This window comes from Nothoprocta perdicaria, unplaced genomic scaffold (genome assembly GCF_003342845.1).
Source record: "Nothoprocta perdicaria isolate Ctin4 unplaced genomic scaffold, notPer1 scaffold_218, whole genome shotgun sequence".
In the NCBI taxonomy this organism is placed as follows: Eukaryota; Metazoa; Chordata; class Aves; order Tinamiformes; family Tinamidae; genus Nothoprocta; species Nothoprocta perdicaria.
This window is the reverse complement of record NW_020455399.1, coordinates 188,723-205,814: the sequence shown is the minus strand read 5'-3', so window position 1 is coordinate 205,814 and position 17,092 is coordinate 188,723. Positions and strand designations below refer to the sequence as shown.

The window sequence follows — 17,092 nt, the reverse complement described above, 5'->3', positions numbered from 1 at the left end:
CCTGCCCACCCCCTGCCCGGCCCGGCCCTGCCCGGCCCTGCCCGCCCCCTGCCCGGCCCTCTCCGCGGCCCCCGGGCTCTGTCCCTCGCCGAGGCCCGGGGACGGAGCCGCCACCCCCGCTGGAACACGCGGGTGGACCTGGCAGCCTGGGCAGCACCCAGGGCGTTTTTCCTGCATCCCCCAGCCCCGCTGCCACCTGCTCCGGATGCCAGCGGGACCAGGAGGCCGCTGCCACCTCCTGGGCACGGACCCCATCCCTCTGCCCATGTCCTGGGCAGAGACCCCCTTCCCATTCCCACGGCCACATCCCGCGCACGGACAGGGATGGCTCCTAAACCCATCCCTGTCACCACGGCCCCACATCCAAAGCACGGTCCCCATCTCCACGGCCACGGTGCAAGCACAGACCCCAAACTCAGCCCCACGCGCGGCCGGGGTCCCAGCCCCATCTCCTTCCTGCAGCCCCGTCCCCGTGCCCGCGGCGCCGTCCCGGGACCCCGGCCGCTCACCGTGCTGCTCTCGGTCGCGTTGTCCCAGGGCGTCGGGTCATCGCTCATGGTCCGGGCGCGTCCGCCGCGCGGCGGGGACAAAGCGGCGGCGGCGGCTCCGGGGGCGCCGGGCCCTGCCGGCACCGCGGTGCGGAGCTGCCGGGAGGCACCGGGATGAGGGATGGAGGAGGGAGGGAGGGATGGAGGGAGGGTGTGGTCAGGAGGGATGGAGGGAGGGAGGGAAGGATGGAGGCCTGGTGGGATGGAGGGAGGGAGGGACGAGGGTGTGGTCAGGGGGAGGAGGGAAGGTGGGTTGGGGGCGGCGGGGAGGTGGGATGGGGATGGCGGAGGAATGCAGGGGAGGTGGGATGGGGAAGGAAGGGAGGTGGGATGCGAATGGAGGGAAGGTGTGATAGGATGGAGGGAGGATAGAGCGGATGGAGGGGGGGGCGGCAGGGGGTAGGGGCCGCCCCCTCCCGCTCCCTCCTCACAGGACCTGGGCACCGGGCAGGCTCCTGCCCAGCCCCAAGCCCCGGTCCCCAGCCCCACTGCGGGAGCAGCATCCCCGGGGGGGGGCACGGGCAGCAGGACCCTCCGCTCCCCTGGCACGCTGCAGGGGGGCACAGGGGTGTTGTGCCGGTGGTGGCTGGTGGCTGAGTCAGTCCCGCGGCTGCTCCGAGGCCGGCGGTCCCTGGGTCCCGGCCCTGTGGGAGGCGATGGGACTGCGAGGATGAGCGGGGCCCTGGGAAGGGCCGAGCCCCTGAGCAGCAGGAGTGGCAGGGACAGACGGACGGGCAGATGGCGCTTCTGTGCCCACCCTTAGCCCCCTGTGCCTGAGGCTGCAGCCTCCTCTTCCTCCCGAGCCCCACCTGGCGCTGCGGGTCCCCATGTCCCTGTCCGAGTGTCCCGAGCACCGCATGAGCCTTGGGACTGCCCCCGTGGCCACAGGGCTGGGCAGGCGACTCCCCTGTCCTTGTGCGGCCGTGGGGGCACCGAAAACCTCCCGAAATCAGGTCAGGGAAAAGAGTGAATGAAGCTGGTGCCCGAGCAGGGTGATGGTGGAGGCCGCGACGCAATATCGCCCAGCCCCGCACATGGGAGCAACACAGGAGTCCCTCATCATCATCATCATTATCATTATCATCATCACCATCATCATCCTCGTCCCAGCCATGGCGCAGGGCTGGCAGGGACACCATGGGCCGGCCCAGCCTGGGGTCCTGCGGAGCAGCCAGTGCCCCCGGAGCTCCGGGAGGGCGAGGACGGTGGAGCCGGGGGCGCGGGGAAGAATGTGGGGCCTGTTCACCCATCCCCGAGGAATTCGGTCTCCATGGCGACCCGGCGGGAACAGACCGGCCATTGTCTGGGCACCGCGCAGAGGGGACAGTCCCCACGCCGCCGCCTCGGGGACAGGCGCGGGGGCGCGCAGCTCATGCCCCCGGTGTGCCCGGGCTCAGTGAGCAGCTCGATCCCCACTCCCGGCATGGGCTGCAACCCCCCGAAACGCCCCGTCCTGCTGCCTGGTGGGACAACGGGGGTCACGACAGAGCCAAGGCTGCGGGGCAGGCGGGGACACAGGACAGGGATGTGGGGAGGCGATGAGGGGCAGCGATGCACGAGAGTATGTGGATGGGGAAAGATGGGGATGCAGGGAGGGAATGACACGGGACAGGGATGCAGGGAAGGGATGATGTGGGACAGGGATGCAGGAGGAGGGAGAGCAGGAGAATCTGTGGGGCAGGGATGAGGAGGAGACGACTTGGGGCAGGGTCACAGCCGGGGGACACGAGGCGGGGGCTGCGGGGAGGCTGCAGCCGGGGCCGCAGCGCGGGCTGTGGGGCAGGGGTCGCCGGGGCTGAGGGCCGGCGGGCAGTGCCGGTGCGGCCCCGCTGTCGCGATAGCGCTGTCGCGATAGCGCTGTCGCCAGGGCCGCGCACTCACCTGGGCCGGCTCGCGCCTCCCGCGCCGCGCTCCGCCCGGGCGGCCCCGCCGTTATGAATGAAGCGGAGCCGCCCCCGCGCGGCGGGACGTGACGTGGGGATGCGGGGCCGCCGCCGCCCGGCCCGGCCCCACGGCCCCGCGTGGCCCCGTCCGCCCCCGCGCCCCTCCGTGCCCGCAGCCCCACAGGAGCTGCCCCACGGGCGCCCCCCGCCCCACAGCGCTGTCCGCTGCTCCCCTCGCTCCCCAGGGCGCCTCCCCCCCGTGCCCCACGGTCCCTCGTGTCCTGGTGCAGCCGTGGGGCAGAGCGCAGCCCCGCTGCCCGGCTGCGCATCCCGGGGCCCGGGGCCGGATTCGGGGGCGCTGCCCCCCGGCCCCTCGCAGCGGAAGGGGGACCCGTCCGGGACCGGGGGGCTGGGCGGGCTGGGCGGGCTGTGGGGGCGGCGCGGCCGGAGGCCCCGGCCCGGCCTCGGGGGACCCCGCGCCGCCCCCGCTGCCCGCAGCGCCCCCCCACCCCGGTCCCGTCCCCTCGAGGGACGCGGCGGCCCCGCGGCGAACACCGGGACTACATCTCCCAGCTGCCCCCGCGCGCGGCGCGGCTCAACGTCACGTTGACGTCACCCCCGCCCCCTCTGCACCCTGGGGCTCGTAGTGCGGCAGACGTCGCCCCCCGCCCGCACAGTGGGCGGCGCCGCGGTGCACGCCGGGAGCTGTAGTCGCGGGCGCTCCCGGCGTGCCCCGCGCGCGCCGCCGCCGCCGCTCGCCCTTGGCGTCGCCCCGGCCGCCATGTTCGCCGCCCGCCGCCTCCCGCGCCTCGCGGCCCGCGGGCTGCCCCGAGCCCGCGGCTACGCCGAGCCCGCCGCGCCCGCGCACATGGCCTTCACCTTCGCCTCGCCCACGCAGGTAGCGGCGCCCCGCGCCCCCCGGCCCGCGCGCCGCGCGCTCCCCGTGACACCCGCGCTCCCCGTGCAGGTCTTCTACAACGGCGCCAGCGTGAAGCAGGTGGACGTGCCCACGCAGACCGGCGCCTTCGGCATCCTGGCCTCGCACGTGCCCACGCTGCAGGTGCTCAGGCCGGGCGTGGTGACCGTCCACGCCGAGGACGGCTCGGCCACCAAGTACTTCGGTAAGGCGGGGGGGCCGCCGCGTCCCGGGCCGGGCCCTGCGGCCTGCGGGCCGCCCGGGTGCCCCCAGCCCGGCCGGGGCGGCGGTGGCTGCCCCGGAGGCCGCGGGACAAGGACTCGGTCTGGGGACAGCGGCTCCGGGGCCGGTGGCCTGGCACACGGGGCGGCTCCTCTCTCCGTGCGGGGGCTCCTGAGGGCCTGGGCGCTCGCTCAGGGCTCCTGGAGGGCTCTGGGGATTCGCTCCAGCCAAGGGATCCAGGAGCATCCCGGGATCCGGACGGCGCTGCCCGTCCTCACGTGCCCCCCGTGCCCTTGCAGTGAGCAGCGGCTCCGTCACCGTGCACGCCGACTCCACGGTGCAGGTGCTGGCGGAGGAGGCCGTCACCATGGACATGCTGGACCTGGCCGTGAGTACCCGCCGCGCACGGCGGCTCCTTCCCGCTGCTCTAACTGGGGCGCTTGTGTCGGGAGCTCCCCGCGGCCGCGGGGACAGGGGCAGGGGCTGCACCCCGAGCTTCCCATCGCCCTCAGATCAGGAGCAGAAGCTCCTCAGGCTGCGGGAAAGGAAACCGTGGGGTGGCCGAGCCTCCCGGCCCCTTCGTGGATAGATGCTGGTCTTGCCCCTTCCATGCCCTTAGTCTCAGGACCAGACTTTGCGGAGCAGGGCCTGTTCATAAAGCCCTGTTGGCAGCTCAGCCTTGTAAACGGGCGCCTGCTGAGCCCTGTGCGTGGGGCCAACTGCTGCAGGGAGGGCAGGGCCGCGAGGGGGGCTGGGAGTGCAGGACAAGTCGCGCTCTGCTGGTCTCGCTGCCACATTCCTTGTGCTCCCTGTGCAGACTGCAAAGTCCAACCTGGAGAAGGCTGTTTCAGAGATGGCTGCAGCGTCTGATGAAGCAGCTAAAGCAGAAGCCCAGATTAAAGTAGAAGCCAATGAAGCTCTGGTGAAAGCCCTGGAGTAACTAGGGTACGTGTCGCCCCTGTGTGTCTTGGCCGACATTTCCAGCTCTGCTCTGGAGCCGAGTCCCGGTGCTCTGCTGCCTGCAGGGAGCCTCCTCTGAGCCTCCTCTCGGAGCAGCCAGGCCACCTCAGGGCTGGGATTGTGCCTGGGCTCTAGGGGACGGGGACAGTGGGGCTGCCCCCTCTGTGTTCAGCCGCTGGCCCGGGGGCTGCGGGGACCCTGCTCGGAGCCGCCCCGGCGCCGCTAGATGGCAGCAGGGACCGGTGCCGCGCGGCGCCGGTGCCTCCGGGTTACCCTGACGCTGGGACGCGGCCCCGAGCCCGCCCAGGGGCTGGTGCTGCTCCCAGCTCCCCATTGGGACACGCAGCGGGGCCCGCCGGGCGCCTGGGGCCCCCGTGGGAAGCTGCTCCGTGGCCTCTGTTCCACATAACTCCCCTCTATTAACAACAAAGGGCTCCCGTCTCCGGGGAGGGAAGGCCGGGCCTGGCTGCTTTCCTCGTGGCGCATGTTCCCTGTGCCTCATCCCTCCTCTTTCCACTCGCTGCAGGCAGGAGAGCCGCCCCGCGGCGCTCGGCAGGTGAGTCACCGCAGCCTCACAGGTGGCCTCTGCGCAGCTGGAGCAGCAGGGCAGCTCCCCGTTATCTCCCTCATCTCTTTCGCCCGCGTAGGTTGGGTCTGAGCGAGCCCGAGCCTCTTGTTGACGCGCTAGGCAGCAGTTTAACAACCTTGGCGAGGGCCAGAGCCTCGGATCGGGATCCACTCCTCTCCCTGGTCCCCTGCACACTAAACGACTCTGCTTCTGTGTTGCAGGAATCCCACTGTTGATGTAAAGAACCCCCAGGCTGTCCTGCTTGTCCTGGCTTCCCCCGTTTGTACAGATGGTGCGGGACAAATGGAGGCGGAGAAAACGCTCTGATCAATTAAAAGGAAATGCAGTCCTGCCTTGTAGCGTGTACCCTTCTTCTGCTGCAGCAAATTGCAGCCTGTGCTGGCGGCCAGCAGCCCGGGGCAGCGCCTGTCCCTGCCAGGCCCTGCGGGCCCCGCGGCTCCCCTGCTGCCCTGTGAGACGTGGCCCGGGCTCCTCCAACAGGTTTAGAACCCCCTGCTCTTGCTCCCGGCCGCCTACACCTCCAATAATCCCCCCGGGCAGCAGGATTGCGGCGCTGGGGAGGTGCCCGCGGGGCCGCAGCTCGGCCGGCCTGCAGGGGAGCCGCCGAGCTCCTGCTCGGCCGCGCTCCTCGCCGCAGGAGTCGGCACCAGCTCCGCGCTCTGCGGCGCTTCCTGCAGCCGACGGCAGCTGCTCGGGCTCTGCCGCGTCGCCGGAGCCACCTCCGCTGTGCGGAGCAAGGGGGAAGCTCCCCCTGCTCCTCGGAGGTGCCGGTGCAGCCGGGGAAGGAGCTGCCCTTCTTGGTGGGAGTTTTTTTCTGAGTTGGGGTATTTCTGGAGGGGTGGCTAGTGCTTTTGCTCCTTGGAAGGTGCCGGTTCCTTACTGCAGGGATCTGCGGGAGCTCCCTGGCCTCTCTAACAAGGCTGGCCGGGGTCCCCTTTAGCCTCCTGTCGAGGAGGGCGTGGGAGCTGCCGCGGGTCCCTGCTGCAGACCTGCGAGTCCCACGGTCTCCCCGGGTGCCCACGCGCATCGTGGCAGCGGCGCCGGGACGGAGCGCGGGGCCGGCCCCACTGCCGGGGGCAGCCGGGACGCGTGTCCTGCAGCGGCACCACCTGCCGCGCGGCGCCTCGAGCCGTGCTCCCCGGGGATGCCAGGCTCCCTCCCGCTCTGCTCTCGCGCCCGGGACACGCCGGGATTCGCTCGTGGCAGCGGCGCCGGCTCCCAGGCGCAGCGGACACGGTTATTTTTGGCACTGCCACCCAGGATGTGATCTCGGCTGCCGCCTCCACCCCCTCCGCTCCCCGCCGCGCTCTGCCTCCCCCCACAAATGATCAAAAATAGTGCCTGTGGTGCTAGCTTTCGCACTCTGATTCTTACTGAAAGCCTCTGAGCGCCTGACGCTGAAGCCTGTTGGAGCCTGAGCCGACTTCCTCGTTTCTGGGCGGCTCCAGTGCGTTTTTCTCCCCTTCCCTCTCTCGTTTTTTTCTCTATTTTCCCCTATTTTTTCCCCTTAAAGGTCACGCCTTACACGGTGCATAAGCAAAGCCTCAAAGTCACCAAGTGCTAATTAAAATGTCTCGGGAATAACGGGGGCCGCGCGGCCCCGCTTCCGCTCGCCCGTTCTCCTCGCTCCCGAGTTCTATTTGCGGCTCTGCGCGCTGCTCTCGCACACGCAGCCGCTCTCTTTCCGACGGAAGGTGCCTTGTTTTTTTTTGTCTAATGGAAGAGCGTTGGCGCGGCCGGGAAGCTGGGGAAACGGCCAGCTGCTATTTTTAGGATGGGAAAAAAGTGTCTCCGTCAGCGGCCTCGCGGCAGCTCTTCCCACCGCCTCCCGGCGGCTCCGGCGGGGGCTGCGGAGGGGGCGGCAGGGCTGACGCCGCGCGATCCTGCCCCTCTCCGCTCCCGGCACCGCCGGTGATCCACAGGGATGATCCAGAGGATCATGTGTGGAGCTGCCTTATCCACCCGCCCTGGCTTGTGGCTGCCGGCTCCGCTGCCCAGGGCGGGACCCGGAGCCGTCGCTCCTGACGCCGGGAGCGTCTCCGGCTCCCCGCTCGGCAGGGCGGACGTGCGCACGGAGGCGACGCTCTTCCCTGCCGGCGGCTCCCGGCTCTCCCGCTGGGGCACCCTGCGCTCCGGCCCTGGGAGCAGCGGCCCCGGCCTCTCCCTGCTGTGTCCTGGGTGCCCAGGGGTGTCACGGACGGTGCTGGATCCAGCCCCTGCCCCGGTGCCGGGTGTCAGGGCAGAGCAGCCGGGGGGGACGGAGTCGAAGCCAGAGCTGGGGGGGCTGCCGGCCGGGGCTGTCTCCGGGCGCAGGAGTAGTGGGAAGGGCTGCCGGGACATGCTGGAACAGCGGGGTGGGAGCTGCCAGCATCCCTTCCCACCCAGGACTTGCTCCAAACTCATGTCTGCTGCAGGAGCCGGGCTGGGCCTGCCCGGGAAGTGAGGCATCCATAGGGATCATTTCCGAGAAGGGCCGGGCTGGGGCTCCCAGGACCGGATCCCCTCGCTCTGCTCGGCCACGGGTGTTTCCGCAGCCCCACCCGGAGCCAAGGGACAGTCGGACCTCTCCTCCATGTGGAAAAGACAAGCCCTGACTCTGGGATTCCCGGATAGGGACACTGTTGCTCCGAGCCGGGAGCGCTGCATCCTGCCTGCCCACCCTCCCACTACAACCCCGGGCCCACGTTGGGCGCTGGGGCATGTGGGACCCCAGGCTTCCCATGGGCTCGTCCAGGGGGGACGAGCAGGAAGTCAGGGGCAGCCGGGAGCCTCGGTGGGATCCCGTGGGGCCGAGCACCGCACGGGGCCGCCTGCAGGCCTGGGAAGACTGCGGAGGCGCTGCCAGCCCGGCCGCGTCCTTGGGCCATGCTGTCCTTGGGCCACGTTGCCCTTGGGTGTCTTGGTGGCCATATCCATGTGACTTCCTTCTCTGGGGGGAGCGTGGCTGTAATGATTAACCCGCGCCGCGTTAGTCGTTCCATCCTGCAGCCTTTTTCCTCTTGGTTTCCAATGCTGGAAAACGCTGCTCTTCCTGCCGCCCACGCCTCCCTGTCCCTGCGCTGGGAGCAGGGAGCTGCTCTGGGAAAATCCCCGCTGGCAGCTGGTCCCAGAGGGGCAAGTGGGACCCGGGCACCTCGCGGGCACCTTGCGGTGGAGCTGCGTGGAGAGGCTGCCCGTTTTTCCCAGAGCCGCTTGGCCCGTGCGGGTGCCGAGCGAGGGGCCGGAGCAGCTGGAGGGCGTGAGCGGGGAGGCCTCCCCGTGGCCGGGTGGCTTTGGGGCCCCGAGGGCATCGCGAGGCGGCCGGGAGCAGTGCTGTCTCCCGGGGCCGCCGTGGGGCGCGTGGGGCTGAGCGGCGCGGGGGGAAGTGCTGCCCGCCGCGCTCCGCGCCGGCTGTGCCAGCGGCCCAGAGCACAATGAGGTGGCGCCCCGCCAGGTTCCCACGGCGGCCCCGGTTAGGACAACACCCGGAGCTGCGGCGGCTGCCAGCGCCGCGGGCTGGGTGCGCGACGGTGGGGCCTGGGCGCCCGGCCCGCGGGGACCCCAGTGGCCACCAAACGTCCCGCGACCCCTGCCCGCCCTGGACGCGCTACCTTCGCCCCTGGCAAAGCCGGGGGGCTCTGGGAGCTCCCGAACGGAGCCCCCAGCGGCTCCGGGGCCCCAGAGCTCCCATCCTCCCTCCTGCCTCTGCTTTGTGTCCCGGCTCCTCAGAGCCTGCGGGGCCGGGGGCTCCGGTGCCCCCCGCGCGGCCCCCGCAGCTTCCCCTGCTCCGGGAGGAAGCGGCTGCAGCTGCCGCTGCCGCCGGGGCTTTTCCCGGCGTCCTGGCGCCACGCAGGGCCCGGCTGGGGAGGGGTCTGGGCAAGGGCCGGGGGCTGCGCTCAGGAATGTCCCCCCGCGCGGGGGGAGCCGCGCTCAGCAGCCGGCCTCAGAGCCTCCCTGGAGAGCAGGATCCGGGCGCTCCGCTGGTGCTTCCCAGCCCTGTGCGTGGAGCCTGTCCCAGTTGTGGCAGCTCCGCTCACTATCCCTGTCCCATGGGCACACAGTGCCCCAGCCCCATGGCTCCCAGCCCTGCCACCTCATCCCATCCCATCCCATCCCATCCCATCCCATCCCATCCCATCCCATCCCATCCCATCCCATCCCATCCCATCCCAATCGGGCAGCGCTGGCAGCTGCAGCGGGTGTAATGACAGGGTGCGCCTGCCCGCCCATCGCGGGGTGGAGAGTGACGGCAACGGAGCCTCTGCCGCCCAGCAGGACAGGGCCGACCGAGTACAGAGCCTCCATCTGCCGCTACCGTATCCACGTTGACCCCGCAGTCCCCGCCTGGCTCCGCAGCCCCGTGACGGCATCAAGAGGCTCCCAGCGCCGCTCATCCTGGCCAGGCCTCCCCGCAGTGGCCGGAGGGACCCTGAGTGGGGCAGTGAGCGCGGGCAGCTCCGGCCGCATGTCCCCGGCCAGCCAGGGCACCCCAAGGGCACAAGCGGCTGCTGGGGTGGCTGCGAAACAGCCCTGCGGCATCACGCGGCTGCGGGAAGGGCGTGAGAAACGTCGTGTCCTGCAGCGCGTGGAGCCGGCGGCGCAGGGCAGGGCGGGCGGGCAGCTGCGCGCGCAGGGCCGGCTTGGCCAGTGCTGCTCCAGCTCGGGCGTTTCTGAGCAACGGGCGAGTTCGTCCTGGTGCCACGGCCAGCAAACCAGGAAACTCACCCAAAATTGCAGGGCGAGTTTGCAAGGGAGGAAGTGGCACCTGGAAACTTTGCAAACGCAGCTCAGATTTGCCAGGGTGGCAGGAGGGGCCGGGCTGAGGGTGGCATCGGCCACCACCACCAGCACGGGAGCTGCTCCAGGACAGGGCTCTGGGCACCTCAGCCGCGAGGTTCTCTCCGCTTTTTTTTGGCTCTCGCTGCACCCAGCACCGCAAGCGAGGGGCCCCGGGTAGCACTTGCTGCATCGAAGCAGCCGCGCTCTCCAGCATGGGGCCGGGGCAGCCGTGGGGCCCGCGGGAGGCCGGGGGCTGCCCGGTGCGGCCGCACATGGAGGCACAGGGAGGCTGCGTGGGGCCCCGCGCTGCTGCTGCTGCTCCCAAAGCCGCAGCTGATCTAATCGCCAGCAGCCAAACCTATCGCTGCGCTATCACATTTCCCCTCCAACCCAAATCCTGCCGAGCGCGGCCAGGGCTGCCGCAGGGCCCCGTGGCTCCCTCCGGCCTGTGCAGAGACCCAGCAGCTTTGTTACCGCAGTGAGAGACCCTGCGCACCTCCCGACAGGCAGGTCCAAACCCGGCAGCAGGAAACACCCTGGACAGAGGCCTGGGCACCCCCTGCACCTGGTGCCGTGGGAAGGAAGGAGAATGGGAAGCGGGAGCAGGCAGGGCGGGAGCGTGGTGCCCACTGCAGGCGGCCGGATCCGGCCCCGCACGTGTCTCTGTTGTAATTGCTGCTAATGGAAGCTCCGTTTCCTGCCGCCTGGCGCTGCTGGCTCCGTGCTCAGCACCGGGGCTCAGGAAGGCCCCTCCACCGCCCTGTCTGCTGCATCCCACTGGGAATGCGCATGGGAGCCCGGGTTGGGGCAGCGCTGCCGTCACGCCAGCCCTGTGCGCCCACGGTCTCCATGGGGGCCTTGGGGCCCTGTGAGATGAAGGCTTAATTAGGGGTTGCGGCACCCACGGTCCCTCCGCCCGCGCGCTCATCAGTGCGGGGCAGCTCAAGGGCCTCCACGGGGCAGCCCTGAGTCACTTCCCGCTGTACCCAGGCTCCCGGCGCGGGCCGCGCTCCGGGCGGCGCTGGGGAATGCAGCCCGGCGGGCGAAGCCCAGGCCCGGATTCCTCCGTCTATTCTTAGCGCTGGCTCTGACTCACCCCTGACCTCGTACCCGTCACTTCCCCATGGCCCCCACTCCCCCGAGCCGGGACAGAGCGCTGGGCCGGGGGCATCGGCCCCGTCCGGTGCCTTGGGAAGCCTTGGGAGCTGGGACGCCCCACGAGGCATTGAGGCTGCTCCTCTGCAGGCCCGGCTGTTCCCCCACATGGGCACCAGCCGCAGCAGCATGGAGCTCGATCAGCTCCCCACGGGGCAGCCCTGGCTCACGCGGTGCCCCCACCCTGTGGGCACAGGAAGGGCCTGACAGGCAAATCCTGGCCATAAACAGGAACCGCGGCTGGGGGGAGCACGGCCGGCCGGGAAGCGAGGGGCAGCGTGGCCGGTAACGGGATGCGAGCACAGGAGCTGCTGCACGTCCGGCCCAGCCAGGGCTTGAGGGCCGCCCTGTGCGCTGGTGGAGAGGGTAGGTGCTGCCGTGCGACGTGCGCGGGCACGGGGCTCGTGCCCACGGGCAGTGAAGGTGCCCGGTGTGCAGCATGCACGGGGCTCATGCCCATGGGCAAGGGGGCTGCCCGGCGTGCAGGGCTCTGTGTGGGAGCCGCGCGGGAGGTGCTGCCTGCACCGGGTGCACACGCGTGCGCAGGACGAGGCCTCAGGAAGCGCCTCCTCCCTTCGCAGCCCAGGCTTTCCGGTGGCACCACCCGCCCTCGGGGCTTGTTTCCCTCCTGCCCGGGTCCCATCGCGGTCTCCTGTGGCTCAGGCCGAGGGCCCAGCGCTGGCATGCAGGGGTACTAGAGAGCTGGGCTGGGTGCCAGCACCACTGGCTCTCCCAGCCCTGCACCACGCGGTGCCAGCACAGCCGAGGGCCACAGGCACACAGGGCCACTCAGCTCCCTTGATCCCCCTTGGAGCTGGGCAATGGGGGCACTGGCCGGGGACACCCCCTGGTGGGGCTGGTGCCGAGGACCCCGTGCAGGAGGGTTCCCACATTCCTGATGCGGGTCCAAGTGCAGCACCCGCGGGCGGGGATGCCGCCGTGCTGAGTATGCACCTGTGTGTCAGCGCATTGGGCACCAAGGTGGGACGGGCCACCCTGGGATGGGTCCCAGGGATGCTGCCCCTGCACCTGCACTGGGCCAGGAGCCCCCTGGGATCCGGCGCCAGCCCCTGCGGCTCTCCTGCAAAGGGGAACCCTCGGGCCTGGCAGTGGTGCCCCCATGGCCCCCTCTGATCCCCAGGCATTGGTGTGGGCATCCCTGCCCTTGTCCAGGCTGGACCCAGAACGGCCCAGACGGGTTCACTGAGCACCAGGGCTGGGAGCCGCCAGGAGCTTTTATAATAATAATAATTAGAACAACAAAAACAACAACAGGGATGATGAGCTGAGTCGTTCTCTGCCTCCCGCAGCCGGGGGTTCAAAGCAACCAGCTGCTGTCCCTGGCTGGGAGCAGGTGAGCGTGGCCGGGCGCTGCGAGCTGCGTCCCCGGGCAGCGGAGCCAAAGCCACGCATGGGGCGAGCGGGTGGCGCTGGTGAGAGCGCATGGCCCCTGCGTCAGCAGGACGCAGCGCGTAGCACCAAGGGCACCGTGAGCTCAGGGAGCTCAGAACAGCCCCGGCCTCACGCGGGACGGGGCAGCCAAGCCTGGCCCTGGGCCCAGCCCGACTCACGGCTGCACCCAGAGTTTTCGCCACCCTTCCCGAGGGCAGAGGTGGGGCCCATGGGTGCTCTGGGGCCCCCAGGACAGGTCCTCACGAGCCAGCAGACACCCAGAGCCGAGTGTGCGTTTCCAAGGACACACCTGGGTGTTTACAGCCCCGCCGGCGTCACCGCCGCGGGCCGGGTGTCCTGCCCAGGGCCGCCCCCGCCACGAGCACGGCAGCGAGCGCAGGCTCCCCTGCGCGCCCCGCCAGGCGCCGCCGTCCCCAACCTGCGCGGAGCAGCCCGAGGGGCGCGGGGGCAGCCAGGACCCCGCGGCGCTGGGCCGGGCGGGCGGCTGGGCCGGCCCCGCTGCGTGCCGGGTGTGCCCCGCGCCGCCGCTGGCCCCGCGCCCATGGGAACGCTCCCACTCGCTGCCGGCAGCTTCGCAAGCAGGGCCTGGCGGGGCCTGCAGCACCGGCCCTGGCTCCGCTCCGGCCCGGCCCACTGGGCGCTGGCCGCACCCTCCCAGGGCCTGAGGGTCACGGAGAGGGGGTCCTGGGTGGGCGGCACCACTGGGCTCGTGTCCTATAGGCTCCGTAGCCTCTGTCCTCATCCTTGTCCCTGTCTCTGCAAGGCGGCGGCTCTGCCCCAGCCCTGTGACCCTGCGGCTGCGAGGGGAATGCAGACACTTGCGATAACCGCCCCCCTCCCGTTGCCAAAGCTGCAAAATCAGCCAGGAATCCAGTCCAAAGGGAAAAAGAAAGAAAAGAAGAAAAGAAAGAAGCGGCTCCTGGGGCTGCTGGGGGATTTCCCCAACAAGTAGCACCCAGGAATTCCCTTCCTTCGAGGGACAGGACTTCCAAGAACTGCCCCCGAACAGGTTGCGCTGCTGGTGCTAATTGGGCAGAGAGTGGGCCCTGTGGGGAGCCCTCCATGCAGGACATGCCCAGCGCCCCAGGAGGATGGCTCAGGCGCCCCGCAGCTCCACACGAGCATGCGCACAGAGGCTGGCAGTGCCCGAGCAATCGGCAACGCGCAGGTACCAGGCGGGTTGCGTGCGCCGCAGAGGGACCTGTGGGGCTCCCGGCTTGGCGCGCGCTCCCCATGCAGCTCCGCCACGCGGGGTTTGCGACGCTCCCTCCGGGCCCTGCCAGAGCCTCCGGTGCCGCACAGCAATTATGTCCCAGCCTGACTATCTGCTTTAACGATTTATTCCCAGGACAACACAATAAGCTAAACACACAAAATCCGGGCTGCTGGGAATGTGGGGATCTCCCAGCTTTTGTCTCTGGAGGTGGGGGTGCTTCCACCATACAGGAAGTGGCCCATGCATCCTAAGGCACTGGGAATGGGAGCTTTCCTTAGGAAAGGAGCAGGAGCTGCTGTAGGGTAGGGGCTTGGGCACCCCAAGGCTGCAAGGGAAGGTGCAGGAGTCCAGGGAAGGGACCTGTGGGACACTCCTTGCTGCATGACTGTGGCATCCCCCATGGTGATGTCCCTGTCAGGGCCCCACCGTGCCTCCTCCCCAGAGCCTGAGCTGGGATCTGTGGGCTGGGGAGAACAATGCGGCCTCCGGCCAGCCCCTCAGGGGGACAATGGCTGGAGCCGAGTGGAGTTGAGTTTAGCCCGGACTGGAGGCCCCCAGCTCAGGCACGAGCAGAGTGTCCCCGTGGGGTCTTTGCTGTGAGTCAGCACATTGTGTGTGCTGGGCGGGCTGCCCTGGGGGCCACCCGACACAAGGGGCATCATTCTGCACTGACACCAGCGTGATCACAATCTCTTTCACCGGAGGTCCCCCCAGCAGCACAAAATCTTCTGCAGGGCCAAGTCTCGCTTCACTCCTGATGGTGACTGCAAAGGAGCTGGTTGGACAGCGGGAATCCCTGGAGGGGAGGGGACTGTCCAACCTTATTATTAGGCACCAGAGAATCTCCTCTGGGAGACACCAGGATGCCCAGTTCCCCAGGAGAGCTCACCCATCAGTCCTCACTGACCCTAAGCCCTGTGACAGAGGGACTACGACTTGGGACGAGTGGCCTGACCTGCCCCCTCCCCAGGGCCATGGGGTGGTGGCCCCCCTTGCAGACAGGGCAGCCCGTGGGCTGGTGCCGTGAGCACAGGGTGCAGAGCCAGGATCCCAGCAGGGCTCCAGCTCCCGGGGGCACCGGGGCAGGGCCCAGGGGATGCTGAGCCGGGACCCCGAGGGGAAGGGGCTGGGACCCCCTCCCCGGGGCAGGTGCGGCCCCGTCACCTGCGGTGCTGCCCGGGGCCGGTGCTGCTCGGGGCCGGGCCGGTCCCTGCCCCCGGCAGGCTCCACCCAGGGCGGTGCGGGATAAAACTTGGGGCACCTCCCCGCCCGCTCCGCGTCAAGGCAGCACTCGAAGAGGCTCCAGCGCTGGGGAGGGGACACCGCGCAGCTCCGCCGGACACGGACCGGGGCCCGACCCGCCGCCTGCTCCGTTCCGCTCCGCCCCCGGGAAGTTTTGGGACATTTTCTCTCGTCCTGCCGCTGAATTCCAGCCGCACCGGGGACCCGCGGGACAGCGCTCCGGGCTCGGTGAGTGTGGCCGGGGTAGTGGCAGCAGCGCGGCCGTCGTGGGTCGCGGAGCGCGGCCGCGATCGCGGGTTCCCACCGGAGCGGCTTCGGCTCAGCCACCCCGGTCGCCAGTGCTGGCGGTCCCCTCGGCTGGCGGCCATCCGGGAACCCGTCCCACCGCCCGGTCCCTCTTCTGCCCGGAGTGCTCGGGGCTCTTTCAGCCCTCGGCGCGCGCGGGCCGCGCGTGGTTTGTCCCGCTCCAGGGCCGGGACCCTACGCCTGGGGTGTCCCCAGGCTGGCCTTGGAACCCCGTCTCAATTGGGGGTGGTGACTCTCGCCCGTCACATGCCGAAGGGCGCGGAGCCACTCCGGTTACCGAGCGGCCCCGGCGGCCGGTCCCGGGAGCCCCCCCGGCGGAGGCGGGGCCCCGCAGCCGGCAGAGGGCGCCCGCGCTTTGCTGACTCATAGCACCCACCCCATCCCCGCGGTCATCCCCCTCCCCGACCCCCTCTCTGGGCGTCCGGACCGGGCCCCCCACCAGCGATGCCCCTCATCGGGGCCGCCCGCACCCCGCGCTCAGGCCGTTCCTCGCGGTGGTAGCGACGTCACCGGGAGGAAGCGGTGGAGGGGGTGGGGAGAGCGCTGTGCGCGGGGGTGATGGTGCCGGGGAGGGGGAAACCGGGCACGGGTGACGGTGCCCCCTTCCCCGCCGTTCCTCGCCGTGACCTCGCGGCCCCTCTCCCCGAGGCTGCCAACAAAGCGGGGGCCCCGGGGCCGCCCCCTCCTCAACGCCCGCCCTCTCTTCCCATGGGGGCCCCGGCTGTATTTGCCTCAACCCTCCCCCACCCGACACGACAGCTCTGCCCCGCGCAGCGCTGCCGCCTCCTCCAGCGCCGGGGGGCGAATCCGCTGCCCCCCAAGCGGGCCTCGTCCCCCCGGGGCGCGGGCCCCGCTCCATAGGCAGCCCTTTGTTGTGCGGCCCCGAGCTCATGAATGGCTGCGGAGCGGGAGGGGCGGCCGGGGGGGAGGCGGCTCCGCGGGGCCGCGTGGGCGGGAGGAATCCGGCCGGGCCGCCCGGCCACGTGGGGAGCCGCGGCCGCGCCGCCATTGGCTGTGGCCTCCCGTGGCTCAGAGCTCGGCGCGCGCCCATTGGCGGAACTCGCAGTGAATGAGGGCGGAAGCGCCGCCTCCCGCGGCGTTGCTACATTGTAACTTTTGCGCCCCTCCCCCCTTTGTTACTCGCGCGGCCGGTGAGGCGGGTCCGGCCCCGAGGGGAGGGGGCAACGCGGTGGGGGGGGAGCGCCGTGTGCCCCTTCCCCGCCCCCTGCGCTGCCTGCGGGCCCCGCGCCCCCCCCCGCCAGCAGCGCCCGCATCATCCGCCCCACAGACAGGGGAAGGCGGCGGGGAGGAGGCAGCGGCGGCCCCGAGCAGCGAGCGCGGCCGCCCCCTTCGCTGCCGCCGCCGCCAGCACGGCCCTCCCGTAGGAAGGATCCCCCCCCGCGTCCCTCCCTCCCGCCGCGACCTCCTTTAAGGCCTTGTCGGGCAGCGGGAGGAGCAGAGCGGAGCCTGAGCTGCTCGCAGCGCAGCTGGCGGCCAGTGCAGCGCTGCCCGGCCAGGGGGGTGCTCCCCTTTGTCTGCCGCCCTCCGTGTCCCTCCGTTCCCTGCCGCTGCCAACCGCTGCTCCCCGCAGGGCGGCGGATGGACCAGCAGCCGAGCGCCAGGAGCTGCAGCCGGGCCGCGGCAGCCTGCGAGCTGCTGCCCAACGAGCCCTCCATGAACCTGCACATCCACACGACCACGGGCGCGCGCTACGAGCTCTGCGTGCCCCTCGACGAGACCGTGGAGGGGCTGAAGAGGCGGCTCTCGCAGCGGCTCAAGGTGCCCAAGGAGCGGCTGGCTCTACTGCACAAAGAGAGGTAGGAGCCGGTGCCCCTCACACTCCTGCTCCGCAGGGGTGTTCCCTCCACCCCGTGTCCCTCCCCC

General features: G+C 70.8%; 3 protein-coding genes across 3 annotated transcripts in view; 2 read left to right on the top strand and 1 right to left on the bottom strand.

Moving 5' to 3' along the window:
* The window catches only part of CBARP (CACN subunit beta associated regulatory protein), a 5,864-nt gene extending 5,269 nt beyond the window's left edge, over positions 1–595 (bottom strand). Inside the window, exon 1 of the mRNA XM_026038763.1 lies at positions 510–595. Coding sequence (XP_025894548.1) covers positions 510–557 — 48 coding nt within the window. The 5' untranslated portion in view covers positions 558–595. The remainder of the gene's footprint in view (positions 1–509) is intronic.
* A 2,598-nt stretch (positions 596–3,193) lies between these two features.
* On the top strand, positions 3,194–5,448 carry ATP5F1D (ATP synthase F1 subunit delta). Its single transcript, XM_026038829.1, has 5 exons — positions 3,194–3,329; positions 3,399–3,552; positions 3,869–3,957; positions 4,387–4,514; positions 5,319–5,448. Exons 1-4 carry the CDS (start codon positions 3,213–3,215, stop codon positions 4,507–4,509), a joined length of 483 nt encoding a protein of 160 aa, XP_025894614.1. The 5' UTR covers positions 3,194–3,212; the 3' UTR covers positions 4,510–4,514; positions 5,319–5,448.
* Positions 5,449–16,777: 11,329 nt separating this feature from the next.
* The window catches only part of MIDN (midnolin), an 8,098-nt gene continuing 7,783 nt past the window's right edge, over positions 16,778–17,092 (top strand). Inside the window, exon 1 of the mRNA XM_026038846.1 lies at positions 16,778–17,025. Within this exon, the coding sequence (XP_025894631.1) occupies positions 16,808–17,025 (218 nt within the window). The 5' untranslated portion in view covers positions 16,778–16,807. The remainder of the gene's footprint in view (positions 17,026–17,092) is intronic.

What these genes read in the sequence shown, in the direction of transcription:
- ATP5F1D (XM_026038829.1), top strand. Translation starts at nt 3,213, where the DNA reads ATGTTCGCCGCCCGCCGCCTCCCGCGCCTCGCGGCCCGCGGGCTGCCC. An exon ending in CCTTCGCCTCGCCCACGCAG is followed by an intron (nt 3,330 to 3,398) that starts GTAGCGGCGCCC and finishes CTCCCCGTGCAG; the next exon opens with GTCTTCTACAACGGCGCCAG. An exon ending in CTCGGCCACCAAGTACTTCG is followed by an intron (nt 3,553 to 3,868) that starts GTAAGGCGGGGG and finishes GTGCCCTTGCAG; the next exon opens with TGAGCAGCGGCTCCGTCACC.